Genomic DNA, 17,781 nt, shown 5'->3' on the forward strand with positions numbered 1-17,781 from the left:
GGCACCCAGGTTGCTGATATTCCTGAGACTTGGCTGTGGCTTTGGACGTGGGAAATGCAGGGTTACAGGGATAGGGTAGCATGCTGTTTGGAGGGGCATTGTGGACTCGATGGGCCAAATGGTCTGCTTCCACAATCTAGGGATTCTATGATTCCTTGGATTCTACGAAATAACCATAGCTGAATCCCCCACTATTACTAACCCCTAGGGGTTACCATTGACCAGAAACTGAACTGGACACATCATTGAAAAAACATTGGCTACAAGAATAGATCAGAGGCTGGGAATCCTGCAGTGAGTAACTCACCCACTAATTCCCCAGAACCCGTTCACCATCTATTAGGCACAAGTCAGGAGTATGGTGGAACACTCCATAGTTCCCACAGCACACAAGAAACTCGACACCATCCAGGGCAAAGCAACCTGCTTGACTGGTACCACATCCACCACCTTCACTGATAATAAAATGTGAGGCTGGATGAACACAGCAGGCCAAGCAGCATCTCAGGAGCACAAAAGCTGACGTTTCGGGCCTAGACCTTCCACCACCTTCACTGTTTACTTTTCTGCCACTGATGCCGGGAGGCAGAAATATGTGCCATCTACACTAGGTACTGCAACACATCACCACATCTCTGTCTCCCTTTTTGTTCCCCAGAATATGCCCCTGGTATTTTATTTTACTGAGGCATGTCTCCCTCAATTTGTCACCTAGTGTTGTGTTTGTTTATCGGGAAATGTTGGACTGTCTCTTTTGTACTTACTAACGTACTATATTGCTCAGACCATTGAGTACAGGACTTGGGCCATCATGTTGCCATCGTACATTGCCTCACATTGGTGAGGCCACTTTCGGATTACTCCGTATAGACCTCGTCACTCAGCGATCGGGAGGATGTAATGAAATTGGAAAGGATGCAAAAGATTTACAACTACATTACTTGTGCTGGAAGGGTGGGCAAGCGGGACTAGTTTAGTTTGGGAAACTTGGTCAGCATGGACGAGTTGGACCAAAGGGACTGTTTCCGTGCTGTATGACCCTATAACTCCTTTGGGAAAACTTTCCAACGCCCAACCTCCACCAAGTCAAAGGAGACCACCACTCATTGTAAGTTCCTCATCGAGCCACTCACTATCCTGGCATGGAAATCTATCACCATTCCTTCGTTGTCACTAGGTCAAAGCCCTGAAGCTCCCTCCCTATTAGGAACAGAAGCTCCCAAAATGGCACTTGATCTCCAAGGAACAATTTCTCAGCAGAGACGATTGAAACTAGGGTTGTATTTTCTGATGTGAATCTAAAAGGTTAAGAGGTGATTTGCCTGATGTTTTCAAGAATTTAGAGGAACACGTAAGGCTGGAGAGAGACAGAGTGACGGAGAGAGAGGCAGTGGGAGGGAGAAGGAGAGAAAGGGAGAGAAAGAGAGAGAGGGAGAAAGAGAGAGAGAGAAAAAGAGAGCGAGAGAGAGAGAGAGAGAGGTGGGGAAGAGAGATTGGGGGGGCAACTTTGGACTGTGGGACAAAACTGGAGCAAAGGCACACAAACACAGGGAGAACGTGCAAACTCAATTACCTGAGAGTGGAATTGAACACAGGTCCCTGGTGCTTTGAGGTAGCAGTGCTAACCACTGAGGCACTGTGCTGTCCAAGTGGAGACTGAGACAAGATCAATTGTTCATTCTGATTCTGAGACTTTTATTTCAAGACAAGGGGCAAATGAGAGGGGTATATGGAGTTATATCAGAGATCAGCAGAATTTCATTGAATGATGGACCTTGGATTGAGGATAGGGACTAAGTTTAACCATTTTCCACAAATCCCAGCAGAGGCTCTTGGGTTTGCTACAGGTCTGGGATGGCCATTCGAGTGAGGAAAGGGATGAGCAGTTCCCAGTGGATCTCGGGGAGAAAAGGAAGCTGCAAAAGGAAAGAAGACTCACCCTCTGCTTTCTCTGGATAGGCTGGATCATCGGAGCTACGCTCAGTCTCACATTTCCACTTCACTGCCTGGCCAGATCATGGAGTTCCCAAAACAACAGAGAAACTGATAGCCTTCCACAAAATACTTCGTGGTCACCTGAACAGGAGTAACCAAGGTTTTCCGATTGTACACTGCAGGTAAATACGTACTGTGACTGGATCTCTCTGCTCTGCTTTAAGCCAATGACTGTACTCTCTTGACTTCTCAAAAACATCCTACTGTTGTGTATGCAGTTTACATGGATCAGTTAGAATAGCGCAGATGGGCTTAATGTCAGTGGGAGGGAGCTGGAACAATGTGTTACAGTGAGTAACACAGAACAATAAAATAGTGAAAAGGATTTGTATATAAATATGTGAATAACAAGCAATGTCAGTGCTGATGTGATAGATGATGGAGAGACTCTGAAGCGACAAGTGGCATTTAGGAGCTTGTGCTAAATCTGTGCATTGTCATAAGAACATGAATAAGACTTTCAGTGCAGACAGCCCTCTTAAGTTATTGGGTAGTCAACTTCCTCCAGGACCAATCCCAGAATAATAGATGGTGGCAGTGGTAGGAACTGTTTCTGGTTTATCCTGGTTGGAACACACCTCCCGAACTGTTTTACCATTTATTAAAGACCCCATCCGGTTCACTAATGGCCTTTAGGGAAGGAAATCTGCCATCCTTACCTGGTCTGGCCTACTTGTGACTCCAGACCCACATCAATGTGATGGAGTCTGAGATGCTGTAGCAAGCCACTGCATTCAAGAGTAATTAGAGAAAGGCAATAAATGCTGGCTCTGCCAGTGATACTCACACTTCATATATTGAAGAAAGGAAAATCTTTGGAGGGAGAAACATTCGTGAGTGACCATGTTTAACAATTGAACATAATTAGGCCACTTGGCTCTTTGAGCCTGTTTCTCCATTCAGTAAGATCGCAGTTGACCTGGTTTTAACCTCAACTCCACATTCCTTTTCCTCCCTAACAGCTCAGTGGTTGCAACCATAACTCACAATCTGCAGTCTCTAAAGAAGGTGGCTCCCATCCACTCACTGCCTTTTCAACAGTACATAGGGATGGACAATGAATGTGGGTTGAGTCGGTGATGGTTACATCCCCAGAAAGGATAGAGCGAAAGGATAATGTTTGGCTGAAGGGGCGACAGAGCTAAACGCCAGAGCTGGAGCTGTTGCGAGAATCTATCTACCTCTGTCTTAAAAATATTTGTCGATTCTGCATCCATTGCCTTTTGAGGAAGGGAATTCCACAGACTCTCAACCCTCTGAGGGAAAAGAAAGTGGATTAGCATCGAAAGAGACACAGTCAGTAACACAGGGCTGTAACTGGGGAGAGCGATTCCTCAGTGAAGGTGTGACAGAGCTGATTGCTATTAAAGATGCAGATGAATGCTTCATTTCACCAGAATTCTTGGCAGCGGGCTGTGTTTTGAGGGAGCTCAGTTTGGGGAAAGCCTGGCTAATTAGTTTCAATGTCTGCTCTAACTCGATCTTGGTTTTAACCACAGTGCTGGAGTTGGGCGAACAGGTACTTTAATCGCATTGGATTACCTACTTCAGCAAATGGAACAGGAAGGTCTGGTCGATGTTTATGGGATTGTCCGCAAAATGAGGCAGAACCGGCCTCTGATGGTCCAGACAGAGGTGCAACATGTTTCTCCTTGCTTTTGCTAGGAATTTATTTGCTGTAACTCAAGAGTGGCTTCACCTCCTGCATCCGGATAGGATGCTCTTCAGTGGATTTGATGGGCCGAAAGGCCTGCTTCCACGCTGTAGGGGTTCTGTTGTAAACGGCGCGGCTGCACGAGCATGTCGGAGGCTGGGAATCATTCAGTGAGTCACTTCCTGACCCCCCCATGCCTGTCCCACCAACACCAAGTGTTGGAGTGTGATGGAATACTGCCCATTTATCTGGATCGGTGCAGCTCCAACAAAGCTCAAGAAGCTTGACACCACCCAAGACAAAGCAAATTTATTGATGGATTTCACTCGCCATCTCCAACACTCAGCCCCTCCTCCACTGATGCCCAATGGCAGCTGTGTCTACCATCTTGCAAGATATACCGAGAGTCATTTGATGGTCCCTTCCAAAAATGCCACCTTCACCACCTACAATGATAAGAGCAGCAAATGCAGGGGAACAACAGCCTGCACGTTCCCCTCTATGCTACTCAACAGTCTTCACTGTTGCTGGGTCAAAAAAACCAAGAACTTCCTCCCTAACAGCACAGTGGTTGCAACCACAGCTCACGATCTGCTGTCACTCAGAAGGTGGTTTACATCCACTGCCTTTTCAAGAGCAGTTAGGGATGGGTAATGAATGCTGGTCTAGTCAATGATGCTCATATCCCCAGAAAGGATAGTGCAAAAGGGTAATGTTTGGCTGAAGTGGCCGCAGAGCTAAAAGCCAGAGCTGGAGCTGCTGCTATGTCGAAGCGAGGGAAGTGGTTAGTCCATGAGGAAGGCTCAGAACTGGGTACTGAGCTTCCATACAAGAATGAGGAAGGTTACAGCCACACATCCATCACCCTTCCTCATTTGTTCAAATTCCACAGGCTCACGGAAAAAGTTCCCGCCATAACACTGAGTGCTCAGAACTCCAACAGAATATGACTGGGGGGTGCTCCCTACAATGAGACTCTCCAATTCGGACCAAACCCAGCACATCAGTGGTGACTGAACTCGGTCTCCCTCCATGCTGCTCTGAAGAGTCTGTGTATGAAATGAGTTTCTGAGCTTCTTCTCTGTTTGACATGCGGAGAATCAAACACCACTTTATCCAAGAGATCAGGAGGCCAGTGATTGTGGGGAAAAGTAAATATCATTCGGCAGTACTTTGTGATTAAAGGGAGTTTTACTCAGTGTCCAACCCCGTGCTGTCCCTGTCCTGGGAATGTCTGATAGGGACAGTGTAGAGGAAGCTTTAATCAGCATCCAACCCATGCTGTCCCTGTCCCTTGGAGTACATGATGGGGACAATGTAGAGGGAGATTTACTCTACATCTAACCCCATGCTGTCCCTGTCCTGGGAGTGTTTGATGGGGGCTGTGTAGAGGGACCTTTACTTAGTATCCAAGCCTGTACCGTCCCTGTCCTGAGAGTGTTTGTTGGTGATGACGAAGAGGGAGTTTTACTCAGTATCTAACCCTGTGCTGTCCCTGTCCTGGGAGTGTTTGATGGAGATGGTGTAGAGAGGGTTTTTCCCTGTATTTAACAGCATGCTTTCCCTGTCCTGTGTCCTCATTTCAGTGCTATGGAGGTGCCAGTGTTGGACCGGGATGGACAAAATCTGAAATCATGTGACACCAGATTATAGTCCAACAGTCTCACCTCATGCGACAAAGGAGCAGTGCTCTGAACGCTTATGATTTCCAATGAACCCTGTTCAGCTATAACCTGATGTCACGTGACTTCTGACTCATTTCAATAACCACAAGATTTACTTTGAATGGAAATGTTTTAGTGTTATCGTGAGGAGTAAAATCTTTTCATCTGTTTTCCATTTGCTGGCGTTTAGCTTCAGTACATCTTCCTGCATCAGTGTATGTTGGATACAATCCAAATGAAGATGGAGCCTGAAGAAGCCATTTACGAGAATCAGCAGGATCTTATCTATGAAAATGTTAGTGCCATCCATGCTGCAGAGTCACACGTAATTTAGTTAGTTAGAACACTGTTTATTGCTGCCATGTTGCTATGGTACTGCAATGAAACGTGCCTCGAACTCCGTGTATGTGCCTTTATTCTATACCCCTCACACTGGGGTCCCCCAATGTGTGGCTCAAATGAATCCAGTCTTGCCAATGGACCATGAATCTTTTGTAATCACTTGTACATCATTGATTCATGCCACTGTTTGTATCTCCACATCAAAGTGCCTCTTTTTCTGAAAATTAAAATTCTCCGTGTATCCCACTGTCTCTCCATGTGTCCCACTGTCTCTGTGTACTTCCTTTGTCTCTATGTGACCTTCACTGTCTCTATACTGTTCCCACTGTTGCTCTTCACACTGTCTCCCTGTGCCCCTCTCCATCTCTCTGTGTCACCCTCTGTGTAGCTCTGTCTCTCCATGCCTCCCTCTATCTCTCTGTAGCTCCCTCTCTCTGTGTGTCTCCCTCTGTCTCTCTGTGGCTATCTCCTTCTCTCTATGACCCCCTCTGTCTCCCTGTATCTCCATCTGTCTCTCTACTTCTCTCTCTCTCTCTCTCTCTCTCTCTCCATCTCCATCTATCTCTCCCTGGCTCCCGTTTGTCTCTGTGTGTCCCTCTGTCTCTCTGTGCCCTCTGTCTCTGCGTGGCTCCCTCTGTGTCTCTTTGCCCTTACATCCTGCAGATATTTATATTGCTATCCTGTACATTCCAATGGTTGTTTAGAAAGAGTTTGTGCTGGCATGATTCGAGTTGTATCCTCAGAAGGAAAGTGGCCTCTTGATGTTCACAATAGCACTTTACGTCATTTTACTGGGATTGCACGATCTGTGAATAACCCCGCTGTTTACAGCAGAGGGTGTAGACAAACATTCACCCCCCAGACCAGCCTCCCTCACCCGCAGACAGGCAGCCAGTTTCCTCAGTTGATCCAGAGGGTAAACGAGAGAGGCCTAAGGTAGGAGTTGAGTGGACTGGCCCATGTTCAAATGTCTGAAGATTGAGATGAAGGAACGGAGTTTAGATCCTAAAACAAGCAAAGAACATAACCTGAGCAGCCCCTCAAGAAGCCTTCGTATTAAACAGTGAGACTGTTCCATAACATTATGGGGATTTCATTGGTGCTGGAGTTGATTTATGTGTTAGTAACTAATTTTGTTGTGAATTACCCGGCAAAGGTTGAAAGTTTTGGACATGAGGAAAGTGGTAAAAGTAAGAAAGAACATTACTGGCAAATGAATAATGAACCAGGAATCACTGCCTACAGGAGAGGGAAAGGTGGAGGCAATGAAGATTTTAAAAAGGGGAAACCAAATGGCTACTTGAGATAAATTAAATTTGCAGTGTGCCAGGGACAGAGCGGGCACATTGGCACTAACTGACAGGCTCTGGAGAGAGCTGGCATGCACTCACAGGGCTGAATGGCCTCCTCCTGTGCAGCGCAGGGGTTCTGTGAGGTCCTGGCCAAAATATTAGATGCTTTGTGAGAAAGGTTGCTGATTCGTTAAAGTCTGTTTTATATTGAGAAATCAAGATGAAATTTACCCTCACTATCCCTTCAGTGTTCCTTACTATCCCTTCATTGTCCCCTCATTATTACCCCACTCCCTGTCCCGTCACTATCTCTCCCCCATTCCCCCACAACAATCCCTTTATTGTTCTCTCAATGGTACCTAATAAAACTCAGGCATCACACAGTGCTGGACTGGACTGAATGCACTGGCACTGCACTGTACTGCACTGGCATGGGACTGGACTGAACTGGCACTGGACTGGACTAGACTGTACTGGCACTGCACTGCACTGAACGGGACTGGACTGGTCTATGCTGGACTAGAATCAGCCTGCAACAGACTGTGGGAAATGAAAGCTCTGTTAGCCTGGGCTCTCCCTGAGGTTGGGTGAGAACAGGAAGATCACACACCCTCAGGATCCACGATGAAAATCTCCATGGCTGCCTTCCTTCACACTGCAGTGAACTGTTTAGATTTTAGGATTAATTCTGTTTGAGTGCCTCTTATAAAAGAAGGCTCTGACCAAGAGACATCTCCAAGGCCTGGAAAACTCTCACAGGTTCATCGGCCTAACTGTACCAAGCATGCTCACCTCCCCAAAAACCACCCCAACATGGCACAGGCCAATGGCCCACATGTTTGATTGTAAGAATGATATAATTTTTGTACACCTCTTTCTAATTCTGATATTTTATTGGCGGAAACCAATTTGGAAGATAAAGAGATGTTGCCTCACACCCACCAAACATCAATACAACCATATGTACCTGGTGCCAACCACATCCAACACCATCGCACTGTTCGTGTGGCTACACCCACATCTGTTCTCTTCCAGTTTATAACTGTACAAAGAAATAAAGAATAAGTTTATTTGTTTTATTGATTTGTGCCTGTCAGTTACTTAAAGGGACAGACCACACGGAACTGACTGTGATAGAATGCCAGTGCTCGTGACAGTGACTATGAGAGCCATTGGGAGAAGGTAGATGTGCTGGAGTGAGGAGTGGATGCGTGTAGGGGTGTGTGTGTGTCTACAATTATTTCTGTAGCAGTTTTGATTCTCCCATCCTATTTCTAACCAACCTGTTGCATCTGAATGCTGCTCCCAGCCTGACTGGGTGGACCATGATCAATGTCCCTCTGCTCAATGTCTGTGGCTCCAGTCCTTACTGTCCTTCCATAATAACGTTCTCTATCTCTCGTCTCGGTGCCCACCCAGTGATCAATTCCCCCACTGCTAATGCCCCCTCTGCCCAATTACTCCCTTTCTCAATGCCCATCTTCTTGACATACCCTCCTGCTCGATGCTGTTTGCTCAACCAGCCCCCTCGCTCCCCAACCTTGCTGGATGCTCCTCATCTCAATGACCTCCTGTGATCGATGCCTCTCGGTTGCTGATATTCCTGGTATTTGACGCTGGATTCAGGTTCTGTTTGGAATAAAGGAGATCGAGGGGAACACAATGATGGCAGACAATGGACAAGGTCTGTACAAAGCACCTGCTCGGACTAGTGGGTGGCACAGTGGTTAGCACTGCTGCCTTCTAGCACTAAGCACCTGGGTTCAATTATACCCTTGGACAACTGTCTTTGTGGAGTTTGCACATCTTCCCCCTATATGTGTGGGTTTCCTCGCACAGTCCAAAGACATGTAGGTAAAGTGTGCTGGCCCTTGGTGTCCAGGGGGATAGGGTTAGGGTATGGGTCTGGGTCTGAGTGCAATGCTTTTTGGAGAGTTAGTGCAGGCTTGATGAGCTGAATGGTCTCTTTCTGCACTGTGGGGATTCTCTGACTTGGATTCACAGAATTAAAACTTTAGCCATGAGATTGGGGAGGTACGGCAGCAAGAATGTTTCTACATGACAGGAATGTGCCCAAGAGGGCACTAGAAATGGAGATGAATGATTTTGAAAGGAAATTAGACAGGCACTTAAGGGGAATAAACTGGCAGGAGAGTAGGAGATTGATCTTAAATCAAGGCTGCACCGCGGCTCAGAATCCTGGCCTGAATTTATAGCTGGAATCCAGGCTCAAATCTCTGGAGCGTCTTTAACACAGAGCCTAAGATAACACAGCGCAGAGCTGGAGGAACACAGCAGGCCAGAAGCATCAGATGAGCAGGAAAGTTGATGTTGCGGGTCAGTTTGAAATGTCAGCCTTCCTGCTCCTCTGACGCTGCCAGGCCTGCTGTGTTCCTCCAGCTCCACGCTGTGCTATCTCTGACTCCAGCATCTGCAATTCTTACTATCTCTTAAACACACAGCCTGCTATGTCAATTGTATGGTGCGTGATCAGTGAGGCAAGACTGACACCTACTGTAGGAAGGATAGCATTGCAAGTGGACAATTTCCCCTCAAAGAAATTGGTAGATTGGGCCAACCGGGAGAAGGGGAAGCTGGTGAGATGTACGGTAGGTTTTTGAAGGAGAGGTGAGAAGGTTCATAGGGAATTTTAGTGGTTGTGGGTTGGCAGACTCTAACATTGATAAAGTAGAGAGGAGGCTCAGCTCGAAAGGTGTGAGCTGGGGTTTAAGATGCTGGAAGGGGCACCAGGGTGAATGGAGGCATTGGAGTTTGGTAAAGATTGGAGCAACAGTGCACTGAAATATAGGGAGACCTCAGAGGGGGTAAATCGTTGGAATGAAGAGCATATAGGGGAGGTGGTGGCCTATTGGTCTTATTGCTGGACTAATAATCTAGAGACCCAGGTTCAAATCCCACATTGGCAGATGGCAGAGGCTGAATTCAGTGAAAAAGAGTCTAATGGATGACTGTGAATCCATTGCCAATTGTTAGGGAAAACACATCTGGTTCACTGATGTCACAGAGGGAAGGAAACTGCCATCCTTACCTGGTCTGGCCTGCAGGTGACTCCAGACCCACAGCAATGTGGTTGACTCAGGGATGGGCAATAAAATCTAGCCTAGCTAGAGATGCTGTCATCCTGTGAATGTATTAAAAGAAATTGGGGTGGGGGTGGGGGTGGGGTTCTGTGCTTGGAGACTGGTGGTGATGAAGGCAGAGACACGGGTTTGGCATTTGACGTGGGCATTGGGAAAGGCTGTGTTTCGGGGTGAAGGCAGGTCAACAACAGCTTCTCAAGAGTACGTCAGGGATGGGACAACAAATGCTTGGCTTAGCCAACGACACTTACTTACATCCCATCAAAGACCAATTTTAAAACATGTAGGATGTGGATGGGCCACACTGTGGGAATAGACAATGAATCCAGCCAGAGAAACTCTGCACTATCCTGAGGTTCACTCTAGACACTCGGTCGTGGAGGGAATGTGTGGAACCGAAGAGGGCAATTATAACATCTGGATGGTTGCTTGCAATGATTAATCTGCCCATCATTCACAAACTCCCTGCTGCCTGGGTCCCAAGTCTGCCCTGGTCAACGGTCAAGAGACAGACGGAGTCAAAGAAATGCCAGCAGGAGGCACTGCATAATTCTTTCTAAGATAGTTGCTGTTAAAACACAGTTGAACCAAAGATTTCCAATTTCATGCCATTTTTCTGACTGCTTTAATAAACAGTGAACCACAGGGAGTGGTGGTGGAGTAATAATCCTGACCCCAGGCTAATGGTCTGGGGATGTGGGTTCAAACCCCACCAATGAGAGGTGGTGATATTTGAATTCAATGCTAAAATGAAAAGCACTAGGTTAATAATAACCACTGTCATTAAAGTCTGATAGTTATGCCCTTTAGAGAAGGAAATTTGCTCGCCTTACCTGGTCTATGTGACTCCAGACCCACAGCAATTTTGTTGGCTCTTAACTGCCCTTTGGGCAATTAGGGATTGGCAGTAAATGATGTTTATCTAGCAATTCCCATCAAGAAGGAAAGTAATTTTGGTGTTTGGATGAATGTAAAGTATTGCATTTTGGTAATGCCAAAAAGGGCAGGACTTATACAATTAATGGTAGGACCCTACGTAGTGTCATAGTACAGAGACACCTAGGGTTTCAGGTGTGTGTCTGTGCATTTGTATGCGTATGTATGTGGGTAAGTATGTCTGTGTGTATGCATGTAAGAATGTGTGTGTGCGCGCCCGTGTGTGTAACTGTGTCTAATTCATGGGATGTGGGTGACACTGGCTGGTCCAGCATTTATTGCCCGTCCCTAGTTGCCCCTTGACAAGTTGGGGGTGAGCTGCCTCCTTGAACCGCTGCAGTCCGTGTGCTGTGGGTTGACCCATAATAGCCTTAGGGAGCACACCCCGATCGGGGGAGGATCGTAGGATTGTGCTCCTTTGGTCTGAACACCCCATCCCCCAGCAGTTCTCACCGTTTTTGTGCAGTCTTTTGACACATCTACCTCAGTGAAATACAGCAGCTGTGTTGCAAAAACTGAGCACTGCAGAGCTCGAGAGTCCCCAGAGGCATGTTGCCATGGTGATGGTTGCCTTTTAGGTGAATGGAACTGATCTGATAGCTACCCAGTGACATCTGCTTTCTTCACATCAACCAAGTACAGACAGATTACAGCTACAGTTAACCCTGAGATGCAAATACAGCCACAAGCTGCAGACCAACGCAACATTTAGCCTCACTTCGCTCAACCAAGAAGCCTCATATAGGATGTTAATGGGCACTTCTACTCCCCTCCAAAGCCACGCATCACCCACTGAGGCTTAGCCACATCACGGATGATCAAGCAATAACAAGGTGCAGAGCTGGATGAACACAGCAGGCCACGCAGCATCAGAGGAGCAGGAAAGCTGACGTTTTGGGTCTGGACCCTTCTTCAGAAAATGATCAACGCTGTTTGGACACATTCTCATGACCTCCTGCACCCATTTACACGCCCCAGTGGTCTCACCATGGTCATTTCGCTTGTCTATTCTGCATTCCCCAATTGGACAATTCTTCACTGACATTCAAACAGCCTCTTTGCAAGGTCTTATAATTTTAAAAATTGCGAATTGCATATTAGTAAGAACACGTTTTACTGACCCAATAACATTCTTTTGCACCCTGGATGTTGGTCTTGACCAATTTTATCCGGTCTGGTCAATTCCTGGGACTGCCCAGTGAATGCTAAAGGATTAATAACTAGACTGATCACTGGGATGGTGCTTCCAATTGGGCCTGTCGAAGACTGACTGTTCCTTCAAAAGAATCTAGTTGACACAAGGGTGAAGTGGGAACAGTTCAACTAAAATCTGATTTTCCCACATCGGGTATTAAAGGGTTTACTCTAATCCCACTGGAACCCATGTGAGTGTGTGAGTGAGAGAGCGCGGGAGGGCGATTTTTCGGTTATTTGTTAGTCACCCAGTTGGACGTTGTCCTCAAATTGGGCAGTTGGCTGATTGTTACCACGACACAGAAGCAGAGTAGGCCATTCGGCCTGTCACATTCCAAGGGCTCTTGTGTTGCTATGGAACCTCTGAGCTTCAAGACCAGAGTTCAAGTCTCACCTGAATTAAGACTCTCAAAACAGGCCAATTTAAAATATTTAAGGGTTCCTGGGGAGTAGTAGTAATGTCCCTATCTCTGAACCAGGAGACACAGGTTCACCTGCTCTTTAGGGGAATAATCACACCTCTGAACAAGTTGATTAGAAACCATGAGGCCAGCGTTCTGGGACATGGAAGCCAGAACTAAACAGTTTGCACTGGAACCCCACAACCGAAGTGCAGGAAGGATTTTCCTTGTCAACAACCTGGTGAAAGAGAACGGGAAGATGAAAAAGTTTGTGCTTCATTCCCCAACTGCATTGATGCAGCAGATTTAAAGTTTTAACACAACCCCAGACACAGAGCAGCTGCAAAATCAGAAAAACTACTGAAGCTTAAAGAGATACTACAAGACAGTGGAGTAAAGTGGTTGGGGTTAAAGGAGAAAAGAGTGGAAAGAGGAGAGATTTTGGAAGGGAATCATAGAACAGAATCCCTACAGTGTGGAAACAGGCCCTTTGACCCAACAAGTCCACACTGACCATTGGAGCATCCGAGCCAGGCCCATCCCCCTACAACCCACCTAAATCAAAACACCCCTGAACAGTACAGGCAATTTAACATGAGCCATCCAGCTCGCCTGCACATCTTTGGACTATGGGAGGAAACCCATATGACACAGGGAGAATGCGCAAACTCCACACAGATGCCCAAGGGTGGAATTGAACCTAGGTCCCTAGTACTGTGAGGCAACAATACTAACCACTGAACCACCATGCTGCCAAGCTCCAAACCTTGGCATCTAGACCACTGAAAGCTTGGTGTGTGCGAGTTGTCTGCTGTGAACTTTACATTATACCATTTCAAAATGGTTTAAAGTTCAGATAGCCTTTTCTTCATTCTTTCACAGGACATAGGAGTTGTTTGATTTTGATTTTATTAACACGTTAACTCAGGTGCAGGAGTACAGTGAAAAGTATAGAATGTCACCACACAAGGGAGCAACTTAGAGGCAAATACCTAGGTACAGAATCTGAAGGACAAAGTAAAAAGAAAAGAACAAAGTTAAAAGCTAAACATTGCAATAATAATAGTAGGGAATAAAATATATAAAGTGAGGTTAAAATTTGCACGCTGTAGAACTTCCTAGGAATAAGTAGAAAATAAAGAAATAAAATCTGCAAGTTCAAATGTTTCAGTCTTTATGTGATAAGCCATGGTAAAAATTGGACGGCGAAGCTGGGGCCACATGGTGTAACTGAGGGCTCACCACGTGGGCCAAAAGACCACCATGCCAAGTCAAAAGTACACCTCACCAACACAGTGCAGAGTCCAAGGCTGGGAGTCCAATGCCAGAATTCCGTGGCCGGGAGGAGAAAGGAGGAGGAAAGAAACCAGGACAGGAAATGGACAGAGCAGATGAGCTCTGTCTGAAGGGTCCTACTCCACTGCCATCTTGTTTGTTTCAAGGATGATTTAGCATCTGCATTGAGCAACTTGCTTGGTCGTTTCAGACAGCAATGAAAAGTCAACCGTGTTGCCAAGTCTGAAGTCACATGTAGGCCAGATCAGGTAGGGATGGCAGATTTCTCTGTTTGAAGAGCGATTGCGAGCCAGATTGGTTTTTGCAAGAATTGGTGATAACTTCATGAACTCCACCACCCCCCCACCACCCGCCCCACACTTACTCAAGCAGTTTCCAATCATTAAAATTGAATTTAAATCCCAAGGGGAGGCTTGAACCTGGGCCCACAGATTTGCAGCCAGTGACATTTACCACAGAGCTACCAAGATATCCTGAAGGTGTGAAAGCGACAATAGCTTTCTTTGTCATCAGTTTTTTTTCCCCCCAAAAGGAAAAACATTCAAAGGGAACTACCTAAATAGGAAGGGTTGAGAGAGATATGGGTCATATGGGACTAGGTTAAGCTGAGAAATCAGGCTGGCATGGACGAGTTGGACCGAAGGGTCTGTTCCCATGCTGTACAGCTCTAGGAGTTTAACTGAATAAAATTTCCATAATATCTTGGTAGGATTAGGACCTGTTTTCCTAGAACTTCATAAAATAACCAGTGCTCTGCTGTACTTGGGGAGTACCCAACAGGAAGAATACTGATCAGAGACAGTGGGAACTGCAGATGCTGGAGAATCCAAGATAATAAAATGTGAGGCTGGATGAACACAGCAGGCCCAGCAGCATCCCAGGAGCACAAAAGCTGACGTTTTTCGGGCCTAGACTCTTCAGAGAGGGGGATGGGGTGAGGGTTCTGGAATAAATAGGGAGAGAGGGGGAGGCAGAGGCAGACCGAAGATGGAGAGAAAAGAAGATAGGTGGAGAGGAGAGTATAGGTGGGGAGGGGATAGGTCAGTCCAGGGAAGACGGACAGGTCAAGGCGGTGGGATGAGGTTAGTAGGTAGAGATGGAGGTGCGGCTTGGGGTGGGAGGAAGGGATGCGTGAGAGGAAGAACAGGTTAGGGAGGCAGAGACAGGTTGGACTGGTTTTGGGATGCAGTGGGTGGAGGGGAAGAGCTGGGCTGGTTGTGTGGTGCAGTGGGGGGAGGGGACGAACTGGGCTGGTTTTGGGATGCGGTGGGGGGGGGGGGGGGGGAGATTTTGAAGGTGATGAAGTCCACATTGATACCATTGGGCTGCAGGGTTCCCAAGCAGAATATATGAGTTGCTGTTTCTGCAACCTTCGGGTGGCAGCATTGTGGCAGTGCAGGAGGCCCATGATGGACATGTCATCTAAAGAATGGGAGGGGGAGTGGAAATGGAAATGGTTTGCGACTGGGAGGTGCAGTTGCTTATTGCAAGCCGAGCGGAGGTGTTCTGCAAAGCGGTCCCCAAGCCTCAGCGTGGTTTCCCCAATGTAGAGGAAGCCACACCGGGTACAGTGGATGCAGTATACCACATTAAGCAGAGGTTCACCTGCACATCTGCCAATGTGGAAAGTCATCTTGGGGCCTGGGATAGGGGTGAGGGAGGTGGTGTGGGGGCAAGTGTAGCATTTCCTGCGGTTGCAGGGGAAGGTGCCAGGTGTGGTGGGGTTGGAGGGCAGTGTGGAACGAACAAGGGAGTCAGGAGAAATGCTTACAGATGCCTATCTAAAAGTACCAGAGATTAGCAGCATTGATGCTTAAACATATAGAGTACGATCTTTGTTTCCAAAGAGCCTGTTAAATATCTCTCGGGCACCTTTACAGTGAATGCAACTCTCTCCTGTTGATCTTTATCTTCATGCTGTACCTGGGATGTGTTTCAGCACATACTATAGGGAAGATGATGTGATACTTGAAAGGGTTCAGAAAAGATTTACAAGGATGTTGCCAGTGTTGGAGGGTTTGAGCTACAGGGAGAGGCTGAATAGGCTGGGGCTATTTTCCCTGGAGCATTGGAGGCTGAGGGATGAACTTATGCAGGTTTATAAAATCATGAGGGGCACGGATAGGATGAACAGCCAAGGTCTTTTCCCCTGAGCAGGGCAGTCCAGAACTAGAGGGGCATAAGCTAAAGTGAGAGAGAGGAAAAGATTTAAAAGGGACCTAAGGGGCAACATTTTTACAGAGTGGTGCGTGTAAGGAATGAGCTGCCAGAGCAGCGGGTATGATTATAACATCATGTAGGAAGGGTTTAGAGAGATAAGAGCCAAATGCTGGTACATGGGGCTGGATTTATTTAGGGTATTTGGTTGGCATGGATGAGTTGGACCAAAAGGTTCTGTTTCTGTGCCATACAGGTCTGTGACTCTATGACTTGGGCACTCTGTGCTGTCTAAGTGATTGAACTTGCTCTGTCTAAACCCAGAGCAGCCTGGTAGCAATGTGCCTCCAGATCCCTGGATCAGACATTATCAATCCACACAATTGCGAAGAATTGCAGTGGCAAATCAGGACTAATCTGTGGATTAAAACAAAATGAATCACATTCCCCAGGCTCTTAATTCACTGAAAGAGAGCAGGCAGGAAAGTGGAGCTGAGGCCCAGGTGAGGTCAGTCATGATATTAAACTGAGGAGCAGGCTGAACAGCCTACTCCTAGCTCTTTTGTTCTTAAGCTCTCATGAGCATGGGTTCACCGAATCTCTGTAGGTAGTTCTCGTGGTTCCGAGATGTAAGGTTATGGGTTCAAGACCCATGTGAGGGAATTAAGAACATAGCAGAGATTCCAGTACAATACCAGGGGAATGCTGCACTGTTAGAGGTACACAGTCTTTCACAGGATATATCCATCTGCCCAACCCTTCCATGTTAGTTTTTAATGTAGCAGCTGATGGAATTTAAATTCAATTTAATAATAAAATCCAGAAATAAAGCTACCGTCTGTGATGGTGACCCTGATAATTGTCGTGAAAACCCATCCAGTTCACTGACACCCTGCAGTGAAAGGAATTTGCCATCCTCACCCAGTCAGGCCCACATGACTCCAGGTCAGCAACGTGGTTGACAATTAACTGCTCCGTGAAATGGACAAGCAAGACTCAGAGGTTAAGTAAAATTAGGGAAGGACCTCAATCAGTGAACTTGCCAGTGACACCCACATCCCATGAAAGAAACAAAGGGGCAGAAGATGCAGATGCCCCTGAGTAATGCTTAAATAATGCACCCCCTCCAGCCAACGACATTGGGCTGAAGGCGGCTGCTAGTGCAGAACAAGGACATCAGTGCTGTGTGGTCACCTTCATGGAAAAGTGGGTGAGGATTGCAAAACTACACCCAAAACGTTGTTTTCTTTGTTTGAAGTTAACTTGTACAAAAATGTTATTAGACACCTCTGGAGCAGGAGGGGCTTGTACGTGGGCCTCCTGGCTCAGAAGTGGGGACGCTACCACTGCTCCACAACAGCCCTTCCGGTCAAAATAGGAACTTCTCCAGGGGCTGGCCTAACTGCTGCCTTTTTCTGGACCATTAAAGTGTAAATCATAGGAACAGAAGTGGGCCATTCAACCCAAAGAGTCTACTCATCCGTTCAATATGATGGACGATCTGATAACCCCCAACTCCAATTCCCTGCCTTTTCTTCATAACTGTCGATGCCTTTCCTGATTGAAAGCCTTGAATATACGAATGACCCAGCCTCAACAGCCCACTGGGATAATCTGGGGTAATCCCAACCTTTATGGAAGATAATTGTCATGCAGTGAACTGGAGCTCAGGAACAAGTGGCTGAGCATTTCCCTGACTGTACAGGGAAGGTTAGGCCTGGTTCTCCTACCCTAAATTCTCCCCCAATT

General features: G+C 46.8%; 1 protein-coding gene across 5 annotated transcripts in view; it reads left to right on the forward strand.

Annotated features, from left to right (window-relative positions):
* LOC125447028 (receptor-type tyrosine-protein phosphatase H-like) overlaps nucleotides 1-7,988 on the forward strand; it is an 89,497-nt gene extending 81,509 nt beyond the window's left edge. For all 5 annotated transcript variants that reach the window (XM_059640502.1, XM_059640503.1, XM_059640504.1 and 2 more), the window contains 3 exons: nucleotides 1,960-2,117; nucleotides 3,495-3,630; nucleotides 5,504-7,988. In XM_059640502.1, coding sequence (XP_059496485.1) covers nucleotides 1,960-2,117; nucleotides 3,495-3,630; nucleotides 5,504-5,647 — 438 coding nt within the window. In that variant the 3' untranslated portion in view covers nucleotides 5,648-7,988. The remainder of the gene's footprint in view (nucleotides 1-1,959; nucleotides 2,118-3,494; nucleotides 3,631-5,503) is intronic.
* Nucleotides 7,989-17,781: the final 9,793 nt, after the last annotated feature.

This window comes from Stegostoma tigrinum, chromosome 38 (assembly GCF_030684315.1).
Source record: "Stegostoma tigrinum isolate sSteTig4 chromosome 38, sSteTig4.hap1, whole genome shotgun sequence".
Classification (NCBI taxonomy): domain Eukaryota; kingdom Metazoa; phylum Chordata; class Chondrichthyes; order Orectolobiformes; family Stegostomatidae; genus Stegostoma; species Stegostoma tigrinum.